The 21,400-nt window shown below is 40.3% G+C and overlaps 1 protein-coding gene across 1 annotated transcript in view; it reads right to left on the reverse strand.

Moving 5' to 3' along the window:
- The window catches only part of LOC124593672 (protein phosphatase 1 regulatory subunit 7), a 76,240-nt gene extending 55,649 nt beyond the window's left edge, over positions 1–20,591 (reverse strand). The window contains exons 1-2 of the mRNA XM_047131965.1: positions 20,400–20,591; positions 20,213–20,311 (exon numbers count right to left, since the gene is read on the reverse strand). Of these exons, the coding sequence (XP_046987921.1) occupies positions 20,213–20,311; positions 20,400–20,412 (112 nt within the window). The 5' untranslated portion in view covers positions 20,413–20,591. The remainder of the gene's footprint in view (positions 1–20,212; positions 20,312–20,399) is intronic.
- Positions 20,592–21,400: the final 809 nt, after the last annotated feature.

Genomic DNA, 21,400 nt, shown 5'->3' on the forward strand with positions numbered 1-21,400 from the left:
AGCAAACGAAAGCAGACTCTGGGAGGCTACAGAGAAGAAATGTGCAGTCCATGCTGGTGGTCAAAGGAATCGTCAAAAAGAGGGAGCATAGGATGGGTGATTGGGCAAAGAAGACAGATGGCTCGTGTAACGACTGAGGAGAACATCCTGCCAGTAGGACAATGGTAAGTCAGCAGCCTCAGCATAAGACTCTCATAATGGGACTAGTACAGAAGGTGCCAGCGGCCAAACGTGCAGATAAATATATGACACATCCATAATCAAGTTTCGAATGAACAAGGGACTGGTGTAAACGGAGGATGGTCCCATGGGTTACCGCATAAAACATATAGAACATTGAGAGAACGAGTACACAATTAGCTTATAGGTAAGAGACATGGGAAGACCAACAGAGTTTCCTATCAAACACGAGTCCCAAGAATTTTGCTGCGTCAATGAATGGAAGAAGGAATGGGCCAAGACGTACGAACAGGGGAAGAAACTCCTGGCACTGCCATCAGTTCATATAGACAGTCTTTTCAGTGTAAATGCGGACTCCATTGATGCTCCATGAGTAAAGATGATCAAGACATCACAGAAGACGCCACTCAAATAGATAGGTTCACTGAGAGCTGCAATAGATCACAAAGTCATCAACAAAAAGAGAGCCTGTGATACCTGGCGGGACAGAATCCCTAACAGGGTTAATGGCTGTGGCAAATAAGACAACGCTGAGTACAGAACCCTAATGCACCCCAATCTCTTGAATAAAAGTGACCAAGAGAGCAGAGCCTATACGTAACTTAACTACACAGTCTTTTAAAAATTCCTGAGTAAAAAGGAGGAAGCGACACTAAAAGCCCCACTTGTACATAATATGGAGAATATCCATCCTTCAGCAGGTCTCATACGCCTTCTCCAAATCAAAAACCATGGCCACAGTCAGCAAAAAATTGTTCATAGTATGAGCTGGCAAGGTGATGAGATGATCAACTGCAGAATGCCTATGGAATCCACATTGGGCGTAAGTGAGGAGATTACGAAACTCGAGCCACCACATCACCCGACCATTAATCATACGTTCCATTATCTACATCTACATACATACTCCACAATCCACCATACAGTACGTGGCAGAGGGTACCTCTTACCACAACCTGCATATTCTCTTCCTGTTCCACTCCCAAACAGAACGAGGGAAAAATGACTGCCTATATGTCTCTGTACAAGCCCTAATCTTTCTCTTATCTTATCTTTGTGGTCTTTCCGCGAAATATAAGTTGGCGGCAGTAAAATTGTACTGCAGTCAGCCTCAAATGCTGGTTCTCTAAATTTCCTCAGTACAGATTCATGAAAAGAACACCTCCTTTCCTCTAGAGACTCCCACCCGAGTTCCTGAAGCATTTCCGTAACACTCGCGTGATGATCAAAACTATCAGTAAAAAATCTAGCAGTCTGCCTCTGAATTGCTTCTACGACCTCCCTCAATCCGACCTGATAGGGATCCCAAACGCTTGAGCAGTACTCAAGAATAAGTCATATTACTGTTTTATAAGCAGTCTCCTTTACAGATGAACCACATCTTCCCAAAATTCTACCAATGAACCGAAGATGACTATCCGCCTTCCCCACAACTCCCATTACATGTTTGTCCCACTTCATATCACTCTGCAATGTTACGCCCAAATATTTAATCGAAGTGACTGTGTCAAGCGCTACACTACTAATGGAGTATTCAAACAATACGGGATTCTTTTTCCTATTCATCTGCATTAATTTACATGTATCTATATTTAGAGTTAGCTGTCATTCTTTACACCAATCACAAATCCTGTCCAAGTCATCTTGTATCCTCCGACAGACACACCTTCCCATACACCACAGCATCATCAGCAAAGAGCCGTACATTGCTATCCAACCTATCCAAAAAAATCATTTATGTAGATAGAAAACAACAGCGGACCTACCACACTTCCCTGAGGCACTCCAGATGATACCCTCACCTCCGATGAACACTCACCATCGAGGACAACGTACTGGGTTCTATTACTTAAGAAGTCTTCGAGCCACTCACATATTTGGGAACCAATCCCATATGCTCGTACCTTAGTTAGGGGTCTGCAGTGGGGCACCGAGTCAAATGCTTTCTAGAAGTCAAGGAATATGGCATCCGTCTGATACCCTTCATCCATGGTACGCAAGATACCATGTGAAAAAAGGGCGAGTTGCGTATCGCAGGAGCGATGCTTTCTAAAGCCGTGCTGATGCATGGACAGCAATTTCTCTGTCTCAAGGAAATTCATTATATTCGAACTGAGAATATGTTCGAGAATCCTGCAAACAAACCGATGTTAAGGATATTGGTCTGTAATTTTGAGGATCCATCCTTCTACCCTTCTTACATACAGGCGTCACCTGTGCTTTTTTCCAGTCGCTCGGGACTTTACGTTGGGCAAGAGAATCACGATAAATGCAAGCTAAGTAAGGAGCCAATGCAGCAGAGTACTCTCTGTACAACCGAATTGGAATCCCATCAGGACCTGGCGATTTATTTATTTTCAACCCATTCAGCTGCTTCACAACCCCAGGGATGTCTATCACTATGTCCTCCATACGGGAATCTGTATGAGACTCAAACGGCGGTATGTTTGTACGATCCTCCTGCGTGAAAGATTTCTCAAATGCTAAATTTAATATTTCAGCTTTCGTTTTACTGTCTTCCGTTGCCGGGCCAGACTGATCAGTGAGTGACTGGACGGAAGCCTTCGACCCGCTTACCGATTTTACGTAAGACCAGAATTTCCTTGGGTTTTCAGCAAGATCGTTTGCTAAGTGGTTGAATGCTTCGCGCATCGCTCTTTTTACAGCAGCACGAATCTCTACTAACTTTTGCCTGTCCTCATTCTCCCGAACTTTCTTGTACCGCAAGTGCAACTGCCTTTTCTTCCTGAGCACTCTTCGAATTGCGCTGTTAAACCATGGTGGGTCTTTTCCGTACCTAACCCACTTTTTCGGCACATACATGTCCAATGCGTGATTTACAATGTGTTTAAAAATTGCCGATAATTCTTCCACGACCATCGTACCAGAAGTAAATGAAGTCAATTCATTTACTAAGTGGGAAGCTAACAACTGCTTATCTGCTCTTTCTAGTAAAAATACTCTCCTAGCCTTCTTGACCAACTTTTTAACTTTCGTAACCATAGTCATAATGACAACATCATGATCACTAATCCCTGTCTTATCACTGACACCGTCGATGAGGTCTGGTCAGTTCGTGGCTACCAGATCTAAAATATTTCCATTACGCGTTGGCTGTCGATTTAGCTGCTCAAGACAGTTTTCGGATAAGTGTTCAAAAGTAATTCACACGACGGCTTGTCTGTACCACCTGTAATGAATCCATAGACATCCCAGTCTATACTAGGTAGGTAGAAGTCGCCTCCAACTAATATAGCATGATCCGGGTACTTCTACGATACAAAATGTAGACTCCCTTTGAATGATTGTAGAACTGTCATGGTGGAACCTGGTGGCCGATAATAACACCCCACAATTAACTTTATTTCCCCTAGCCCTGTTAGACGTGTCCAGATAACTTCACAATCACACTCTACTTCGACCTCAGTAGACACAATATTTCTGTCAACTGCAATGAAGACACCACCTTCCATGGTGTCTAATCTGTCTTTCCAATACACGTTCCAACTCTAAATATTTCAGAACTTCCTATCTCAGGGTTCAATCAGGCCTCAATCCCGAGAATAACTTGCGCGGCACATGCTTCCTGGAGGGAGTAAATTCAGGAACTTTATTCCGAACACTCATGTTGCAGACGCTACTGGTTGGTAGCTGGAAGTAAAATGTTTGTCCTTACCAAGGGTTAGGTATGTGAATGTCAATGGCCTAACACAATAGTGACTGGGAAATATGCAATCTGCCCAAATGTGGTTACATGTAAGGAGGAGAAAGCATAGCCCATCAGGAGATAAGTGTTGCAACATCAAAACTTGAATGCCCTCCGGTCCTGGAATGGATGACTGGGACAAAGAGAGTGCTTGTCTAAGCTCCCTCATAGTAAAAGCAGTATTGTGACATTCACCATTCTGGGAGTAGAAAGATACCATCCTTGCCTCAGCCACCCATTTTAGAGGAAAGAAGGCAGGTGGTAGTGGATGTAACTTGAAATGGGTAGTTTCATTAGTAACGGAATGACACTCAGTGATTGTTTTTGCTCTGTAAGTGTAGAAAAGACCAAGAATCATGATAAAAGAAAAAATTTAATATTGTATTTTCTACACAAGCAAAGGAACACAGTTTATTTAATTTAATAGTTTAAGTTTCATTCACATAATGAGACTTACATAAAAAACACTCTGGTAACAGAATGACACAATTCAGATGTGCATATAGTTCTCATTTATAATGCAACAATAATTCAGCTCGGCCATTTGTTATTAAAGTTCACAAAAATTATAATGTGAAGAGGAATAAATGGGAAACAAAACGGCATAGATGACAGACGCATTAAACTAATATTTTACTGACAAAATAAAAAAAATCGCTGTTAACAGAATGACACTTAATACTAACAGAATGACACTTTCACTTGAAAATTACCAGTTGTATTCTACACTGTTGATCACATAGGGAAAATGGTACTTATTCCTCTGATCTATAGTAGGTGCAGCTAGTTTCTCTACAATTTAGTCTTTTTCCACCCAACATTTATTTTCCTTTGAGTGAAATGTAAATATCTTTCCATTTGCACTTGTTCTTTCTAAGAAATGAAATTTTGTAACCATCTTCAACAGAAATCACCTGCCCCACAAAAAATCTGATCTGTTTCTTCCAGCATAGGAAACCAAAGCAAAATCACCTTTATGCAAGCCTGTATGATTGATCAGGTCCTGGAAATTTTCTTTGGCTGAGGATCGCTCTTTGAAGTTGCGCACAAACCTCTGGGGAGATAGTGAGTAAAGCTGGTACTCAAAAGTATACGGAGCGATAGGTGTAACAGCATGGATGGTTTCGGTCTACGCAATTTTTGCAAAGTCCTCGGTCTATGCACTTTTTACAAAGTCCAGAGCCCCACATAGTATGTGTTTCCCAGCTTTGCAGATATTCCACATGGCACACTTTAAAGTTTCACCAATCCCATCCACAACACCTTTGCCAAGTGAAGTGGCAAAGAAGTCCCATGAAACATCTATTCCATAGTGTTCTCTGAAAAATGTCAAGTTGGCAAACAGGAAACACTGCTTAAATTGATTGGCTGCACCAACACTCATGAATGTGACAGATTCTATCTCTGGGTTCATAGATATAATGTGCTCTACAATCTTACTTAGAAAAGCATGCACTGAATATTTAATATGATCAAGTTCATCACTAATAACAGCACAAAAATATCCATCATTTTGTGAGTCCCAAACATATGCCACAAACAATTGGCTCTCTGGACTACATTCTGCAGTTGAACAGTATAATTTTCTGCAAAATCTACTTGCACAAGATGTTCTTGTATGCAGAATTCTTTTGGTTTTCAAAAAAATTTGACTTATGTCTTTTAACAAATGTATGTTGTAAAAATTACAGTAGCAAGTTTGAAAAAGCATCAAGACTCTGACCAACACTACCATGAAATTCTTTCAGAGTGATTCGCTGGTTCACTATTTGCCTTTGGGTCCATTTGCTCAGCTTCTTCACTAAGTTCTCATCCAAAGAATATTTATCCTTCAAAGACACATTTGCACACATTCCACATTTGGACATCATGCGAACTTCTTTTCACTTGCGGAACAACCTCATTTATAGCTTTCAAAAGTAGCTTTACATTCTCGTGAAAGCGGCAGAGACAAACATTGTGCGGTGTATCCTGAAAGGTGCATACAAACTTTGATCTCAATGCACAGAACTTGGACAATTTTATTGGCATGTCTGGGAATTCCTCTTGATATATAGCATGTGCTTCTTTCAAGGTCACAATCATGTACCTCTTCAGGAGTTTGGTTTTTCCACTTTCCTTATCCTTCATTATCACATAATCTTTCATTCCAGGAGTTTGCCATGAAATCTCATCTCAAACTTGAAAAGTAGCAACAGGTTCTTCTGTATCTGTATTTCGGCACTGACTGATTTTTCACCTGTTGTTCGTTTACCAAAACTCCATGAGCAGCAGCTAATTCCAAGACAACTTTCTTGTACTTTCTTGGACTTCTAGGTAAACAAGTTTCCACACGTTTAACTGCTTTCCTTAATGTAGCTGTAGGTTTATATGGACTCTTGGTGCAGACGACACAAGCATCATCGCTATTGCCTTCACTACTGCCTCTAACTTTGTTTCTGAATTTTCTTTGATTAAGTTTCTCTTTTCTCTTTGTTCCTTAAGTTGAGCAGCAGTTAAAACTTTTGCCATTTCAGCCTTTTCCTTTTCCTGTCCTTTCTCTTAATCTCATCACTTAACCTTTCTCCTTGAGTCATGTCCAGTATTCTCTCATTTTCTCAGCTGATGAGAGAGGCATGATAACAACTGTAAAAATGAAATATCTTGTTTTAGAATTACTGTGGAAACAGTGTAATTGCTAGAAACAAGCCAATATCTATTTTAAATAAAAAATTCTGTTCCATATGGTGATCTTCTAACAACACAATACATAAAAATGTCTCATTATTTAGGCATAATACATAGTGACCTTCAAAGAAAATCAACATTCTGTTGCAGTACATAGTACGTCAGTTACTTCTTTTTCTATATGCAATATTGAGGTTTTCTTATAATTTGGTACTGCCATTGCTCCCCAGAGAAACCATAGGTTAGTGAATAAGAAATATGGTTTATCAAAATAATTAACTCCATTCTACATGTAGTATTCAGCCATTTAGTCATTTCATTGTAATCTTTACCAAAGAAGCTTATTAAATCCCCTTTCAGCAGTTACTCTTCAGATTCACTGAATATAAGTTCTTCTCTCTGAAAAACACATTCTCAGTTTGTGGGACTTCCCCACTCCCCCCCCCCCCCCCAAAAAAAAAAAAGCTTTTACTAACAGTATAGCCGACATACAAAATTGCAATATAGCCAAAATACAAATGTATTTGCCTTACAACGCCTAAGGAATGTCAGGCAAATTCAGTTATAAACTATTGTCATTCCTTTACTCCATTTATGTCATTCCGTTACCGTTACAAAATGTTGTTTATAATGAATATTTTTTTTCTCTGCTGTGAGACTTTTATCTATCTCACAAATCTGTATTTGCATGCCTAATTACAGGATTCTATAATACTGCATTGACCCTGAAAAACAAATTTCAGGCTTTCTTTGGTAACAGAATGACATGAGATAACAATAAAAAATTAATCAGCCTGGGGACTTCACTAATTAAATAAAATCAATATCAGCGATCAAAATGTGCTGGCTTAAGATACCTTTCAACTTTTTCAGATATTTTCTGTTAATAAATTACTTTACAATGCACCACTGTAGTATTTTTGAAAACAAATTTCTTAGAAGCTCTAGAGACTTAAATTTAGACAAGTTATAAAGCCATTTGTTCAGTTCCAGCAGTTTTTAACATGAAAATTAAGCTTCAAATTGATAAATTTTATGTTTCAGCTAACAGTGCTGATAATCAGATTTATAATAAGAATATTTTTAATTTTAAGGTCTGCCTCCATGTTTTCACACAACAGCCCAAATGTCTGCAAAATATTGGCCCAAGGTGTGGAGATACCAAGAGGATCTACAATGACATTGTAGATGACATGTTGTGCTACTAAACAGCGAGACCTTCACAGGTGGTTGTCCAGATTACTGTCACACTGGTTCCTCTAATGCCAAGTAGCACATCCTCTTGAATTGATGCATGCCTGTATTCGTCGTGGCATACTAACCACAAGTTCATCAAGGCACTGTTGGTCCAGATTGTCCCACTCCTCAATGGCGATTTGGCGCAGATCCCTCAGAGTGGTTGGTGGGTCATGTCATCCATAAACAGCCCTTTCCAAACTATCCAAGGCATGTCTGATAGGGTTCACGTTTGGAGAACATGCTGGTCACTCTAGTTGAGCAATGTTGTTATCCAGGAGGAAGTCATTCACAAGATATGCACAATGGGGGTGCGAATTGTCGACCATGAAGACGAATGCCTCGCCAATATGCTGCTGATATGGTTGCACTATCGGTTGGAGGATGGCATTCATGTATTGTACAGCTGCTACAGTGCCTTCCATGGCCACCAGCAGTGTATGTCGGCCTCACACAATGCTACCCCAAAACATCAGGGAACCTCCACCTTGCTGCACTCACTGGACAGTGTGTTTAAGGCATTCAGCCTGACCGGGTTGCCTCCAAACACACCTCCGACGATTGTCTGGTTGAAGGCATATACGACACTCATCGGTGAAGAGAACTTGATGCCAATCCTAGGTGTTCCATTCTGCATGATGTTGGACCCATCTGTACCGCGCTGCACGGTGTCCTGGTTGCAAAGATGGACCTCGCCATGGACGTCGGGAGAGAAGTTGAGCATCAACCAGCCTATTGCGCACAGTTTGAGTTGTAACACGATGTCCTGTGGCCGCATGAAAAGCATTATTCAACATGGTGGCATTGCTGTAAGGGTTTCTACGGGCCACAATCCTTGGGTAGCAGCCATCCACCGTAGTAGTAGCCCTTGGGTGGCCTGAGCGTGTCATGTCATCGACAGTTCCTGTCTCTCTGCACCTCCTCCATGTCTAAATAACATTGCTTTGTTTCACTCGGAGACACCTGGACACTCCCCTTGCTGAGAGCCCTTCCTGGTGCAAAGTAACAATGCGGAGACGATCGAACCATGGTATTGAACCGTCTAGGCATGGTTGAACTATAGGCAACACAAGCCATGTACCTCCTTCCTGGTGGAATGACTGGAACTGATCAGCTATCAGACCCTCTCTGTCTAATAATAGCTGCTCATGCATGGTAGTTCGCATCTTTGGGCAGGTTTAGTGACATCTCTGAACAGTCAAAGGGATTGTGTCTGTGATACAATATCCACAGTCAATGTCTATCTTCAGGAGTTCTGGGAATTGGGATGATGCAAAACTTTTTTGATGCGTGTGTTGAAAGAGCTCTGGAAAGGAAGCCAACTAGCTTTTTTGCTGTCCCTGAAAATGCAGCAACACTGTGCACATAACTTTACAATGGATACAGTTCGCCATCGTGGGTTTGCATTTTAAAAATGCGGAGAACTTGTCTCTGCAAGCAGATTGTGTCATGGAATGCCTCAGTCCACCATGGGAGGGGGTACGTTGCGGCGAGGAAGAGGTGCGAATTATGGAACATTCTGTGGCAGTAAGGATAGCGTTTGTATGGTATTCGACCTGATCATCAATTCAGGGGAAATGGTGTTCATCGAAAGGGGCTAGTGAGGAGTAGAGCTGCCAGTCAGCTATGGAAAGCTGCCAGTTGGTGGGATGCACAGATGGGATAGGCATTACTAAACAAATGACACAGACGAAATGGTCATTCGAGTGTGTGTCGGAGAGAACAGACCACTCGAGATGATGAGCAAGCTGACCAGTACAGGTCAAAAATTCAAAACGGTCTGATGTGAAGTGTGGGAGGTGAAAGCAATCTTGAGGGAGTAATTTTGTTTCCTGGTGACAGGAAACAATTGGACAGTATGATCACAAGGGGAGCTGTAATTCAACCATATTGCATCTGATGTCACGAATGTTCCATTGGAGAATAACCATATCCAATGATACACAGGAAACAGGCCAAATAAGGAGGCAGTCACTGTGGTGGCTGCTGAGTGCCAGAATTCGAACGTACACAATAACCAGGTTCAGAGGCTGTAGGATCCTGGTCCATTAGTTCGACAGAGGTGTCGGTATTCACCTCCAATTGGCCAGCAGACTGGTTGTTGCGTCCCAGTAAAACGGAGGTTGGCTGGGTGAGGGTATTGTACGGTGACACCGTTGAAGAACAAACACTAAAGTGGAGAAGGAGAAGATTGTTTGCCTTTGTCTGACTGCTTAGAACCTTGGAGTTTGTCAGGTGCAGAGCTAGATGTTGGCTGCCTACAAGTGTGCAGAAAGTCCTTTTTGGATTTCCTTGCTTCTGCTTGCGAGGCAGGCAATTTTGATGGAGCAGGGGAAGGTTTGTTAGTATGCTGTGCACGCATAGCAGGTGAAGATTAGGGTGTGACCTTGGAGCTGGACGGTTTAACAACTGTGACACTAAACTGTAACTCACAAGTCTGCATAGCCATGTCTTTCGTAGGTCAGGGTGTAGTGAGAACTACACTATAATTGCCAGAGGGTGGTGTACAATGTTTGTGGCTAGTCAACATTTTCCAAGCAATGTTAGTAGGAACAGGTGTCTCACTAAAGTAGATTGGACATCATGGGTGGAAGCAGCATGATCACCCTTGGAATTGATATACTGAATGTAAGGACTTGGACATTCAACCTCATGAGCGTTCCTGCCACAGGTTATGCACTTGGCTGCATTTTCATGGGTGTGGTTGTAGTGCTGACATAGCAACACGTGGGATTCGGGATATATGGTCTGACAGTAATAGCTCCAAAGTCAGCCTTAATTTTTTATGGACGTACCACATGGTCAAAAGTGACTAATTCTTTGTCAATCCTTTTCCTGAAGCACTGAACTACAGTCACTCCCCAATCTGTGAGATAGGCAGTTACTTCAGCCTCGATCAAGCCATCAGGTGGCCGAGTGGACCTCTACTTTAACAGGAGCTGTGGAGATGGGTTGTATTACGCAGTTTCTGTGCTTGAAAAGCACTATCTGCCTCCAAAAGCAAGGTTCCATTACACAACCAAGAGCAGGACCTCACAGGACCGGCAATGGTATCTGCACCCATCTGAATAACAAATGGATTAAGTGTTGTGAAATTGTGACCGTCTTGGTGCACTTGGCACCACAAGGTACTGGTGGCTTTCGGGCACACCTCACTGTTCTTGACTTGTTAATTGTTATAATGTCAATGATAATTTGAATAGTTATTGAGTAATGAGTGGTGTTATTGTTACGCAAATAACACTATGGATTCCATGAAAGTGGACACAATTAAGAGTCAAGGGCCTAACTAAGATGTAGGCCTATGTACAGTTGCAATGGATTTACAAAAGTGATTTCTCTTGCTTTATTATGGCACAGTGGAATGTACTATTTATGGCATCTCTCAAATTACAGCTTTTGCATTCATGTTGGTGATAATCAAACAGATCACATGTTTCTCTGGCATGAGGCCTTGTGTGGTAGGGATTGGAATGAAATTGCTTCCTGTGTGCTCAAAGTCTTACACCAAAAATTACTTGTAAAAAGAAACTGATAATGTGGAGTGACACTCCTGTGGGCAGAACAAAAATAAGGTGGTGATATTTCTGTGAGTTTATCTAAAAGCAAAAGGTTACTCTAAGGAAATAGAACGTAAGTTCTTATTGAAAGGGCACTGTTTTATGTCTTGCAATCGTGATTTTGCTCGCACTGAAAAATGAAAGAGGCTAACTGTGTGTGTGAAGTTCCAAAAGATTCAGTTGGTCTCATCATTGAAGCTACACACAGAGCACCATTCACATTGACTATTATGCAAGAAACAGATTTTTGTGATTTTAAGTCAGCTGCTGACAAATATAAGAATTTCACCAACATGCATATTCCAAAAGCACTGTGGAGCAGACTGACTGCTGAATAGCTATGGGTACTGCAAGTTCAGTTAACTCTTAATGCAACTGACAAGTTCAAGGAACATTACACCTCGAAAAGGGTCGTGACGCCTCCTGATCTTCAACAGGTGTAGCTGAAAACACCACACTGTGAATCTAGGTTGTCTGAAGGAAAGAGAAGGGATTTAGCTAAAATGATTTCATTTGTGAAAGAGGAGAACAAGTGGTTTCACAAGAACCTTAAGAAATGAGTGAAAATGGGCATGATGGCTCTTGTATCATTGTTTATGTTAAAGCCATAGTATACAGAACATTTCATTTTCTTCCAATTTTGTATTGTTTTGTTCTTAACCCTAATAATGTTGAACAAAAACCCATCTATGAAAAGAAAACTGTGCAGTTCTTTTGTTTGTGTACTGATCCCCTACTTTTATACCGCTATTGTGGAAGTGCTATGTGCATTTTGTTGATTATCTCTAAATCAGTTTTTTGGCACTTGACACATTATTTTCTTATGTGCCACGTGTATCAATGACTTTCCAGACATTATAAGATATTTAGAAAATGTTGCTTTGCTGATGACAACAACATCAGAATCATTGATCAAACAGATGAACTGTTAGAGAGAGCACATGAAATCCTCAAGAACTTTTATGAGTAGGCAGTATTTCATAAATTAAGATTTAACAAAAAGAAAATAATCAGTATGCACTTCAGCATAAACAGGGAAAACAATTCTGTCACTTTAATCACAGATGATAAATCTATCAGTCATGTAACATAAGCTTTTTGGGATGAGTATTGATTGTTAAGATGGAATGAATACATAAAGATAAGGGAAAAAAGGAATGTCATCAGCACATTTTGATCTTATGGTTTTATCATTAATTTGTAATAGCCAATGCTATGGGATTCTTTTCTGCGGATTGAAGGAACAAAACATGGACACAATTTTGAAACTGCAAAAAAGGGCCATAAGAATAAAAATGAGAAGTGGCAGTCAGACTCATTCTAAACAGCTATTTAGAAAACTGGGTATCCTTAATGCATCATGTGAGTACCTGTAACAACCTGTTGTGCACAGCAGGAAAAACATTACTAGTGCACCACTAATAGATCTATGAACTGTCATGGTACAAGAGCCAGTTTGGACAAACAAACAAAAAATTCAAAACAGTGTTTTCTATCAGTGAATAAAATTATACACATAAAAAATTCAAAACAGCATTTTCTATCAGTGAATAAAATTGTGTAATAAACTCCCTGAGGAAATGGAAAAGATCACTAAAATATACCTGTTTAAAAAGGCAGCTTCATAAGTAATACAGAATGGTGTTACAAAATTAAAGCTTACTCCGAGGATCAGACTAATGGTTAATAATGAAAGGGGATAACTACAAGAACCTGTCACATTGCAATACCTGATCATGATGTTAAACCTTTACAAGAAAATCATGAGCCAAGATCTGAAGTGCATGAGGAAACACCCATGCTCCCATGATGAGTGGTATATTGAACTTGGGAGAATGACAAGACATTATAATTCTCCCTGGTTCAATATGTCACTCATCATGAGGGCAGGGTCTGTTTCTTCAATTTTTCAGATGGACTGACATAAAGACGTGAATGGGGAATAATTGAAGGCCTGGTGTCACCTTCCTGAACAGACTGGTTTAGTGTAAAAGGCACAGCAGCATCTTCATATCCAGGAGTCACCAGTAGGTGTCCTTAGCATATGCAGTGATGAAGATCAAAAGTATGTTTAATGCTATAAGTTAACTGAAACAAATTTTAAATAAATCAAAGAATGCTTGAGACTTTTCAGTGGTATGCCACCTCACTTCGTACGCTCATTTCAGAGTTACTAAGTTTACAGATTATAATAATGACTAAGAAAGGACGCATGTGAAAACCTGTGTCGAAGGATGTGAATTTTTATTAAAGTGTGATTAGTGAAAACAACATCGTGATATAAGCTTGGGATCATGATATATTGGAATTTTGATTGAGTGTAATAATTGGAATTGGTGGTAGCTGAAAATGGCCCCAGGAAGCCATTGTCACACAGCAGGAAGAAGGCACAAGCGAACAAATGTGAATCATCATGCCAGGAGTTACAGGTGTGCTCTTGGGAAGTTTGGAAGGCTGGTGTAAGAATACCAGCAGGGAGAAAAATAAAAATACTGTATAGTTGTCAAGGACGCCCTCTACAGATGGAACAGACCAACTCAGTGAAGCACAGAGAGGAAAAATAGTCCACCATAAAATCACATATTGTCAGAGTTAGTAAGTAGGGGAAATTAATTCACATCGCATACTGAGAGTGTCTTAAATAGAGTAGTTGAATTAGGCCATTATATTACAAGAAGCATTAATATATCTAACTTAGATTGTCTAACATCAATCCTGCAGGCCAGAAACATTAGCAGCGGGGTAGATGAGTGCTGTTCACAGAGAATGCACCGGATGTTGGAAGAGGTGAGACCTGACTCAAATGGCAGCTTCAACTCTGTGGCATGATAAGCTTTATTAACAATGCCTAATTAAGTACAGCTATGTAGACAGTGATTTTGACTGGTGTTGATGCAGTATACTTTGATTGCGATAATGTACACAGACCTAGATGACGACAGATAGTGAGAAAAGTGTATGCCGTACAATACGCCATCACTCCAACACATGTTGGTAAGTGGAACAATGTGGACTATCTGGTTGTTTCCACCTCAGTGTTGTGACTACGGTGTAGCTAATGACCTCTGGCTCACGACAGCGAATTTAGATGATACAGTGCCTCAGAGAATATTATATTGTGTAACTGGTTAACCTCTGTTGATGCTAGTCAATTGTCAGGATGAGCATTACCGCAAAGGGCATTTGATTCTAAAGCATTATGTCAGGGTGAAAAACACTAAATAAATTACTTTTTCTCTCTTAACAACATGTGGGCAGGGTGGGTTCTTCCTTGGCTCAGGTATGAGGTAGAATGAAACAGCGTTTTTTACATAAGATAACTTTTATTGGAAGATTCGTACAATGGTTTTGCTTACTGGATTGTTCTGGCTGGGAGAGCAGCAGCTGTCGTTTGCGAAGCCTTCTGCTTGCATGAGCGGCAGCGCCTGATTACGCGTGGCGGTGTGGATCTCGTGTCGCTGTTTTGCCCAGTTGACTGGAGACGCGCATTGTGAGGTGGCCTGTTTAATTATTGAGAATGAAGTCGTGAATCGGGTGGTGATACCTTGGATGTGGCGTCCCAGTGTTTCTCTTCTCTATGCGGCTGCGTGTGTTGTGCGTCGGCCAGCGGAGCGGCGCGGCAGGGAAAGGCCAGTGTCCTGGACTCGAACAACGGACTCCAACTTGCCAGTCTTTGGCTGTCAGATCTTCATCACCAGCTCACAAGTGACTGCTGATGTGAGGCCGTCTCCTTCCCGTCCTCACGAGTCACCCGGGTACGTAAAAATCAGTCTTCAAATACCTTCAAATTTCTGTCTTCTGGCGGCGAGGCTGCTGCTTGCTATTCCATTACAGCGGCAGACTTGGTGCTTCTGTGTATGATGTAGTCTCTTCCTGCATGACGGTCTTCAGCACCGACTGAACTGTACTGGAACTGAAAACTACTGTCGGGCCCACTGCGTCTCGCGTATTTATTTACTTCAGTTCACTGGAGGTGGACGACTTCACGGTCATTGCCTCTTCTGTCACATTGAAAAGCTTCTTGAAGAATCTTCTTAACGTCAATCATTGGCTCTTGGAATGTAGGTGAGGGCCTTTGATCACATGTGACAATTAAGAAACGTGTGAGCCGGTTGGGTGATGACCTGACGGCTGAATCGACAGCTTCCGCTTATGTGGGGAGGGCGATGGCTTCTCCTGAACGTGCTGACTTGCAAGCACCGGCCGTTGCCACTGCTGCTCTGCTCGCTGTTTGCCAGTGTGTAACTCTTCTAAACTAACTAAGTTTTTCATTCTAATTTCTACTTCACTTCACATTGATTCCACTAATTTATTTACCTATCTTAAGTACCACTCAACAATTGCTTATTGCCAGTAGATCCACAACTATTCTGGCATTGTGGCTTTAAGTCCCTTGTGGCACAAAGCATAAACTATATGCCAAACAATATAGCAGTGTCGTAGTGGTTAGAAATGTAAATTCATTCTTGGTGGTAGTGCCATGTTGATTGGCAGTAGATGTGGTGGTGTGAGCTCCGTGAATTCTGCTAAATGCACTTGCAACTTTGCATAATTGCTCTAACATAGCATACAAACAACTGCACTACAAGAGAGGGCAGGCAAGGTTAACAGGTCAAGTACATGCAGATGAACTTCGAGGATACAGTACCAACAGGTAGGTCTGTGTTACAACTAAGTTAAGCTCCCACTTCCTCGTACAGGCAGTGGGTTCCACAGTATGTTGTTGATTAGTGTTTGGCATTTATTTTCTCTATATATAAATCAATGTAGCTTGTTCTGATTAGCACCAAAAGGGGCTATCTCCTATTAAGTTTTAACACAGAGGATATAACATATTCCACTGAATGAAGAAATGCAGCTGTTAAGACACTGACCTTATATTCGGGAGGATGTTGTTTGCTCTTTCCTGCTACCCTGGTTTAGGCTATCCTAAATTATTTCAGGCAACTGCAGGGATGGCTACTTCATCAAGTCCCATCCTCAAAAAGAAACTTATGTACAGTACTGTATTCTATATATATGTGTGTGTGTGTGTGTGTGTGTGTGTGTGTGTGTGTGTGTGTGTGTGTGTATTTTTAATCTATTTAGTTTCATTGATAATTCCTATATCATAGTGAAATGATGCTTTGATGAGTAAATAAATTATCTTCATGAACCCCTGAAAAATACAAAATAACTCAGGAACATTCTCCCACCATTAGTACTCATTAGGATGAGCCCGCAAGACAAAAAAGTGTCTTCTATCCCTCGCCACAACACATTTAACTGACCTCAAATACCCCTCAATAGTATTCGTACAAGCACAGTCGCATAATTTTAAACTATACTATGCAATTAACTACAAGGTGGTTGTAAGCCCTCCATCCCAACCCTTCAATGTGAAGCAAATCCACCTGACATGTTCCTACACCGTCTCTCAAACATAGAGCCCTACATCGTGTCCCCCCGCCCCTCAATAGGACCACTACATTTAATTAATTACACACATACACACACGCCAACAAAATGAAAACTAATCAACCAGGGTACACTCAGTAACACCTGTTTTGAGCATAGCACGCTCCACCAAAGACTCTCGATAAATCTCATAGATAACATCACTAATACGCTTAAACTGAACTTCGATTTCTCAAACTAAGTATCATGCCCGATGGACCTCATAACACAAAAACTGATTCATATTTACAGCAACTGCAAGAACGCTTTAGTATCAAATAACATTCAGTTATTTTGTTGGCTGACACGAAGATGATGAATTTTTCCATAGTAACTTTGCAAAAAAGGTAAGAGGAAAAATGAAACTCAGCTCCACAAGATTTATTTGTTACTTTAATTGACAGTGGGCAACTGACAATGATAACCAAAACATAATGAAACATATTCTTAGAAGGGACATCAAAGGTGAAATTATTGATATAGAAGTCACCAAAGAATAGGATTTTTTAAAAAAGATATTATCATAAACTGTGCAAAGAATTTAACCTCAAGTTAATGTTCACAACTTCTAAAAAATTCGCAAGAGAACAAAAAACATGGAGTGGCAAATCCACATTTAGGGGAATTTCAGATTGACCATATGACCGCCTCATTTCACAACATCGAAAGAATTAAATAAAATTCTCCCACAGAACAGGAAATTATCACCAAAACGTAAACCCTTAAGAATAGATACAGAACAGCAGAATGCTAAGAAAAAGATTTTCAAGAAAAACTTTTTTATTATAATATAATGGTTCCAATGAAATTCAATGGGTTAATTGAACCAAACTACTCGAATGACCCACTTTTCTTACTTTACAAGGACTTCCAGGAAAGACGAAAACTGAAGGCTGGCCTTAAATAATCACGAAAACTGTAGGATGCTGGCAAGATACTTTCAGAAACTTTTATACTGTGAAGAACTGAAGGAAAAATTCCCAAAACTTTTCCACAACATAAAACTGAAGACTCCCAACAGTCAAATTTTGGAGGAAATTCCACAAATTATTGAAGAACTAAAAACCAACAAAGCTCTAGGGAATTACAACATTGTAGCAGGAATGTAGAAAAATGCAAATGACTGAACTGTTAAGTGGCTACATTAGGGAATTGGAAACATCTGAGAGACTTACCAGGAGATTCGAAAACAGTGCATATTCATACATTAAACAAAAAGTGGGTCAAAACAGAGGCCAAGAAAAATATTCACTACTAGTCCTCGGCTCTGACCAGTTAATAGCTGCTGTGACATCACATCTGGTGCATATTTTTACAGATTCGTTTTTATTTGGTAAAGCCAAGCAATGAGCAATGAGAAAACCTTGTTGTAGTGAGAGACTGGTTGCAAGTTGTCGAAGCCAACAAAAGTGAAAGCTAAAAATTTGGTTGTTGTGGCAAACTGATCTGTAGCTCACCCTGTTTGAAAAACTCACCACTGATATCACGTTATAAATGCCGTGTTGCTTACAAAGTTTGCTGCATGTTTCCCACATCACTCGTCAGAGCTGAAAAGCTGATGACTAGTATTGAACATAACTTTTTAACCAAAATATATGTAGACAATTACTGAGGGATATCACTCCTCCTGGTGATGTATAAAACTATCTTTGCAAAATAGGTTAAACAATCCAATGGCAGAAAAATTAGGGAATACTAGGGGGGGGGGGGGTTTTGGAGAGGAAGACTGTGTGTCAAACAAGTACTCAACCCTAAAACTCTTAATCAGGTGTAAGAAACTTCAAGTCCCAATCAGCGCGCACACACACACACACACACACATACACACACACACACACACACACACACACACACACACACACACTATTCCTAGAAGAATTTGGAGACGACAATAAAACCTTGGCAAATCATTAAGCAAACTTTGACTAGCAAAATTTCCAAAGTTTAATTTGTAATGGAAATATCGAAACATTTCAAAATTAAAATTGGCATGTGGGATGGATTGTCTCCATTATTATTCATTTGTGTTTTAAAGAAAGTAGTATGAGTATGGATAAAAAGAACAGAAGAAGTGGGAATAAATAATATTGAAAATCGGAAGAAAGAGAACCTTGAAATTGACTTGTTTTGCTACTGATTTAGCAATCATAGCAGGAAGTTGTGGAAAAAGGTGGATTACAAATTTCATTTGAAAAACTGTATACATGACCAACATTAAAGACTATGTACTGGGATCAAGATATGGAAAAATTAAGAAACTTTCACTATTTAAATACTTCAGAGAAATAATTCAGCCAAGTACTCTGGGCAAAGCAGCTAACTCAAACAGAGCCAAAAAATGGAGTCAGCATTTCACTTCAAAAAAAAAGATGTACCATAAAAATATTAATACATTAATGCAAGCTGAAGCATCACAATGTGGTGAGTAACCCAGAAAAGTGACTGCCTTCATGCCTCACCATAAACACAGCCAAACAGTTTAATAATTTGGAGAAGAAATATCAAATAACAATTTGAAAAATTTGGGGTACAAAATATGAACATGGGATTTTAAAATTAAGAATTAACAAGGAAGTGTACGAAAAAACTGAAAATTGATACAATGAGAAAGTGAAGCGCTGCATTTTACAACCAATTAAAATGAATGGATAACAAGGGGTTGACAATAAAACAAATGTCATAGGTTATGGAAGATAAGAAAGATCTACAACAGTTGGGAAAAACAGTCAAACACGTAGAAAACATACAAGAATCCGAGGATTAAAACACAAAAGAGAGATGGAACGTTTTCAAAATATAGAAGAGAGCAACAAAGATCAAGAATGCAGATGTACTGGAAAATAATATGATGTAGCCTAAATACAACAGCAACAACAATGGGAAAACTAGTAAAGCCACAATATTTAACACTTGACGACGAGGATATACTTCCAAAATATTTATAACAAAATTTTCTCAATCGTGCTGACAAACTGTCAAGAATCTGAATCTCAGCAGCTGCTCTATGATGCCCCTTTTCCCCATTACGAGCCAACCAACACCTCGAGTATCTAACCGCCAGCCAAATTCTGTAACTACGCAGCACATTCAGAGCCAAATGGCAGCTTTGTATTAAAACTGATATTAGTATACCAACAACGCACCAACACAAAACGGGAACTTGAAACCAAAAGTTACAGATTCCCGGAGAGAGTGAAGAGGAAATGTAGTTGTTACTAAAAATCGAAAGGATAGTAGCTGCGCAACATAGTGATAAATACTGCCGACAAAAACTTGGGTGAATTAGATGACTGGACTTCTTATCCGTTAAACAACTGATAGTCTCAAGTCAAATGAAACCAGAGATTTAAAAGAAATAGCAGTAAGTTACAAGAAGCTTCGTTACTTTTTGGTTGACAATCAATTATAACATTATGGAATATCTGACCTGCTGTCACATTCTCTTCTGGATCTCCAGTTGAAAGCACACTCTCTGATCCAGTAAGTGTTTTATCTCCATCATTTTCTGTCACGTCTTGCGAGTTACCTAACATAAAAATTACAATTGCTCGTTCAACTTGTTTCTGTTTGTGAATCCATCCACTGCACATTCCACTTTCTTCATCAATACTCACCCGTATTACTCATTCTTCAGCACAAATTAAACGACTTGTAGCCTCCAGTACCAAGAACGGCAGGTAGGCCTCAAACACAGTAAACGAAAACTTTATTCGTTACTTTGTTTACAATTGCTTGTGCTATCATCCAACGATTATTACAGCAGTTAACTGACGACATGTAAACAGATAAAACCTTACATGAAACTTCTGTGACTTTCAGTTCAAGAAGCCAAAGATCACTGCTGCATGAAGTTTATTAATGACCGAAGCAAACTTCATAATGGACATTCTTGATCAATTTTATGTGATAACTGCTGATATGCGAAACAACATTTATTCGCTACCGAAAATCCTACAAACAAACCCCTAAGAGAATGAAACTTCCTGGCAGATTAAAACTGTGTGCCGGACCAAGACTCGAACTCGGGACCTTTGCCTTTCGCGGGCAAATGCTCTACCATCTGAGCTACCCAAGGACAACTCACGATCCAGAATCTTTTTCACTTTCAGACACCTTGTTTCTTTGGTGGAAGAACACTCAATGCTAAAGATCCAAGTCTTAATGGGACGTCTGGAATTTGTCACAAAAACAAAGCAAAGTAATAACGTAATGTTTAATCTACATCTACATTTATACTCCGCAAGCTACCCAACGGTGTGTGGCGGAGGGCACTTTACGTGCCACTGTCATTACCTCCCTTCTCTGTTCCGGTCGCGTAAGGTTCGCGGGAAGAACGACTGTCTGAAAGCCTCGTGCGCGCTCGAATCTCTCTAATTTTACATTCGTGATCTCCTCTGGAGGTACAAATAGGGGGAAGCAATATATTCGATACCTCATCCACAAATGCACCCTCTCGAAACCTGGCGAGCAAGCTACACCGCGATGCAGAGCGCCTCTCTTGCAGAGTCTGCCACTTGAGTTTGCTAAACATCTCCGTAACGCTATCACGGTTACCAAATAACCCTGTGACGAAACGCGCCGCTCTTCTTTGGATCTTCTCTATCTCCTCCATCTA

This window comes from Schistocerca americana, chromosome 2 (genome assembly GCF_021461395.2).
Source record: "Schistocerca americana isolate TAMUIC-IGC-003095 chromosome 2, iqSchAmer2.1, whole genome shotgun sequence".
In the NCBI taxonomy this organism is placed as follows: Eukaryota; Metazoa; Arthropoda; class Insecta; order Orthoptera; family Acrididae; genus Schistocerca; species Schistocerca americana.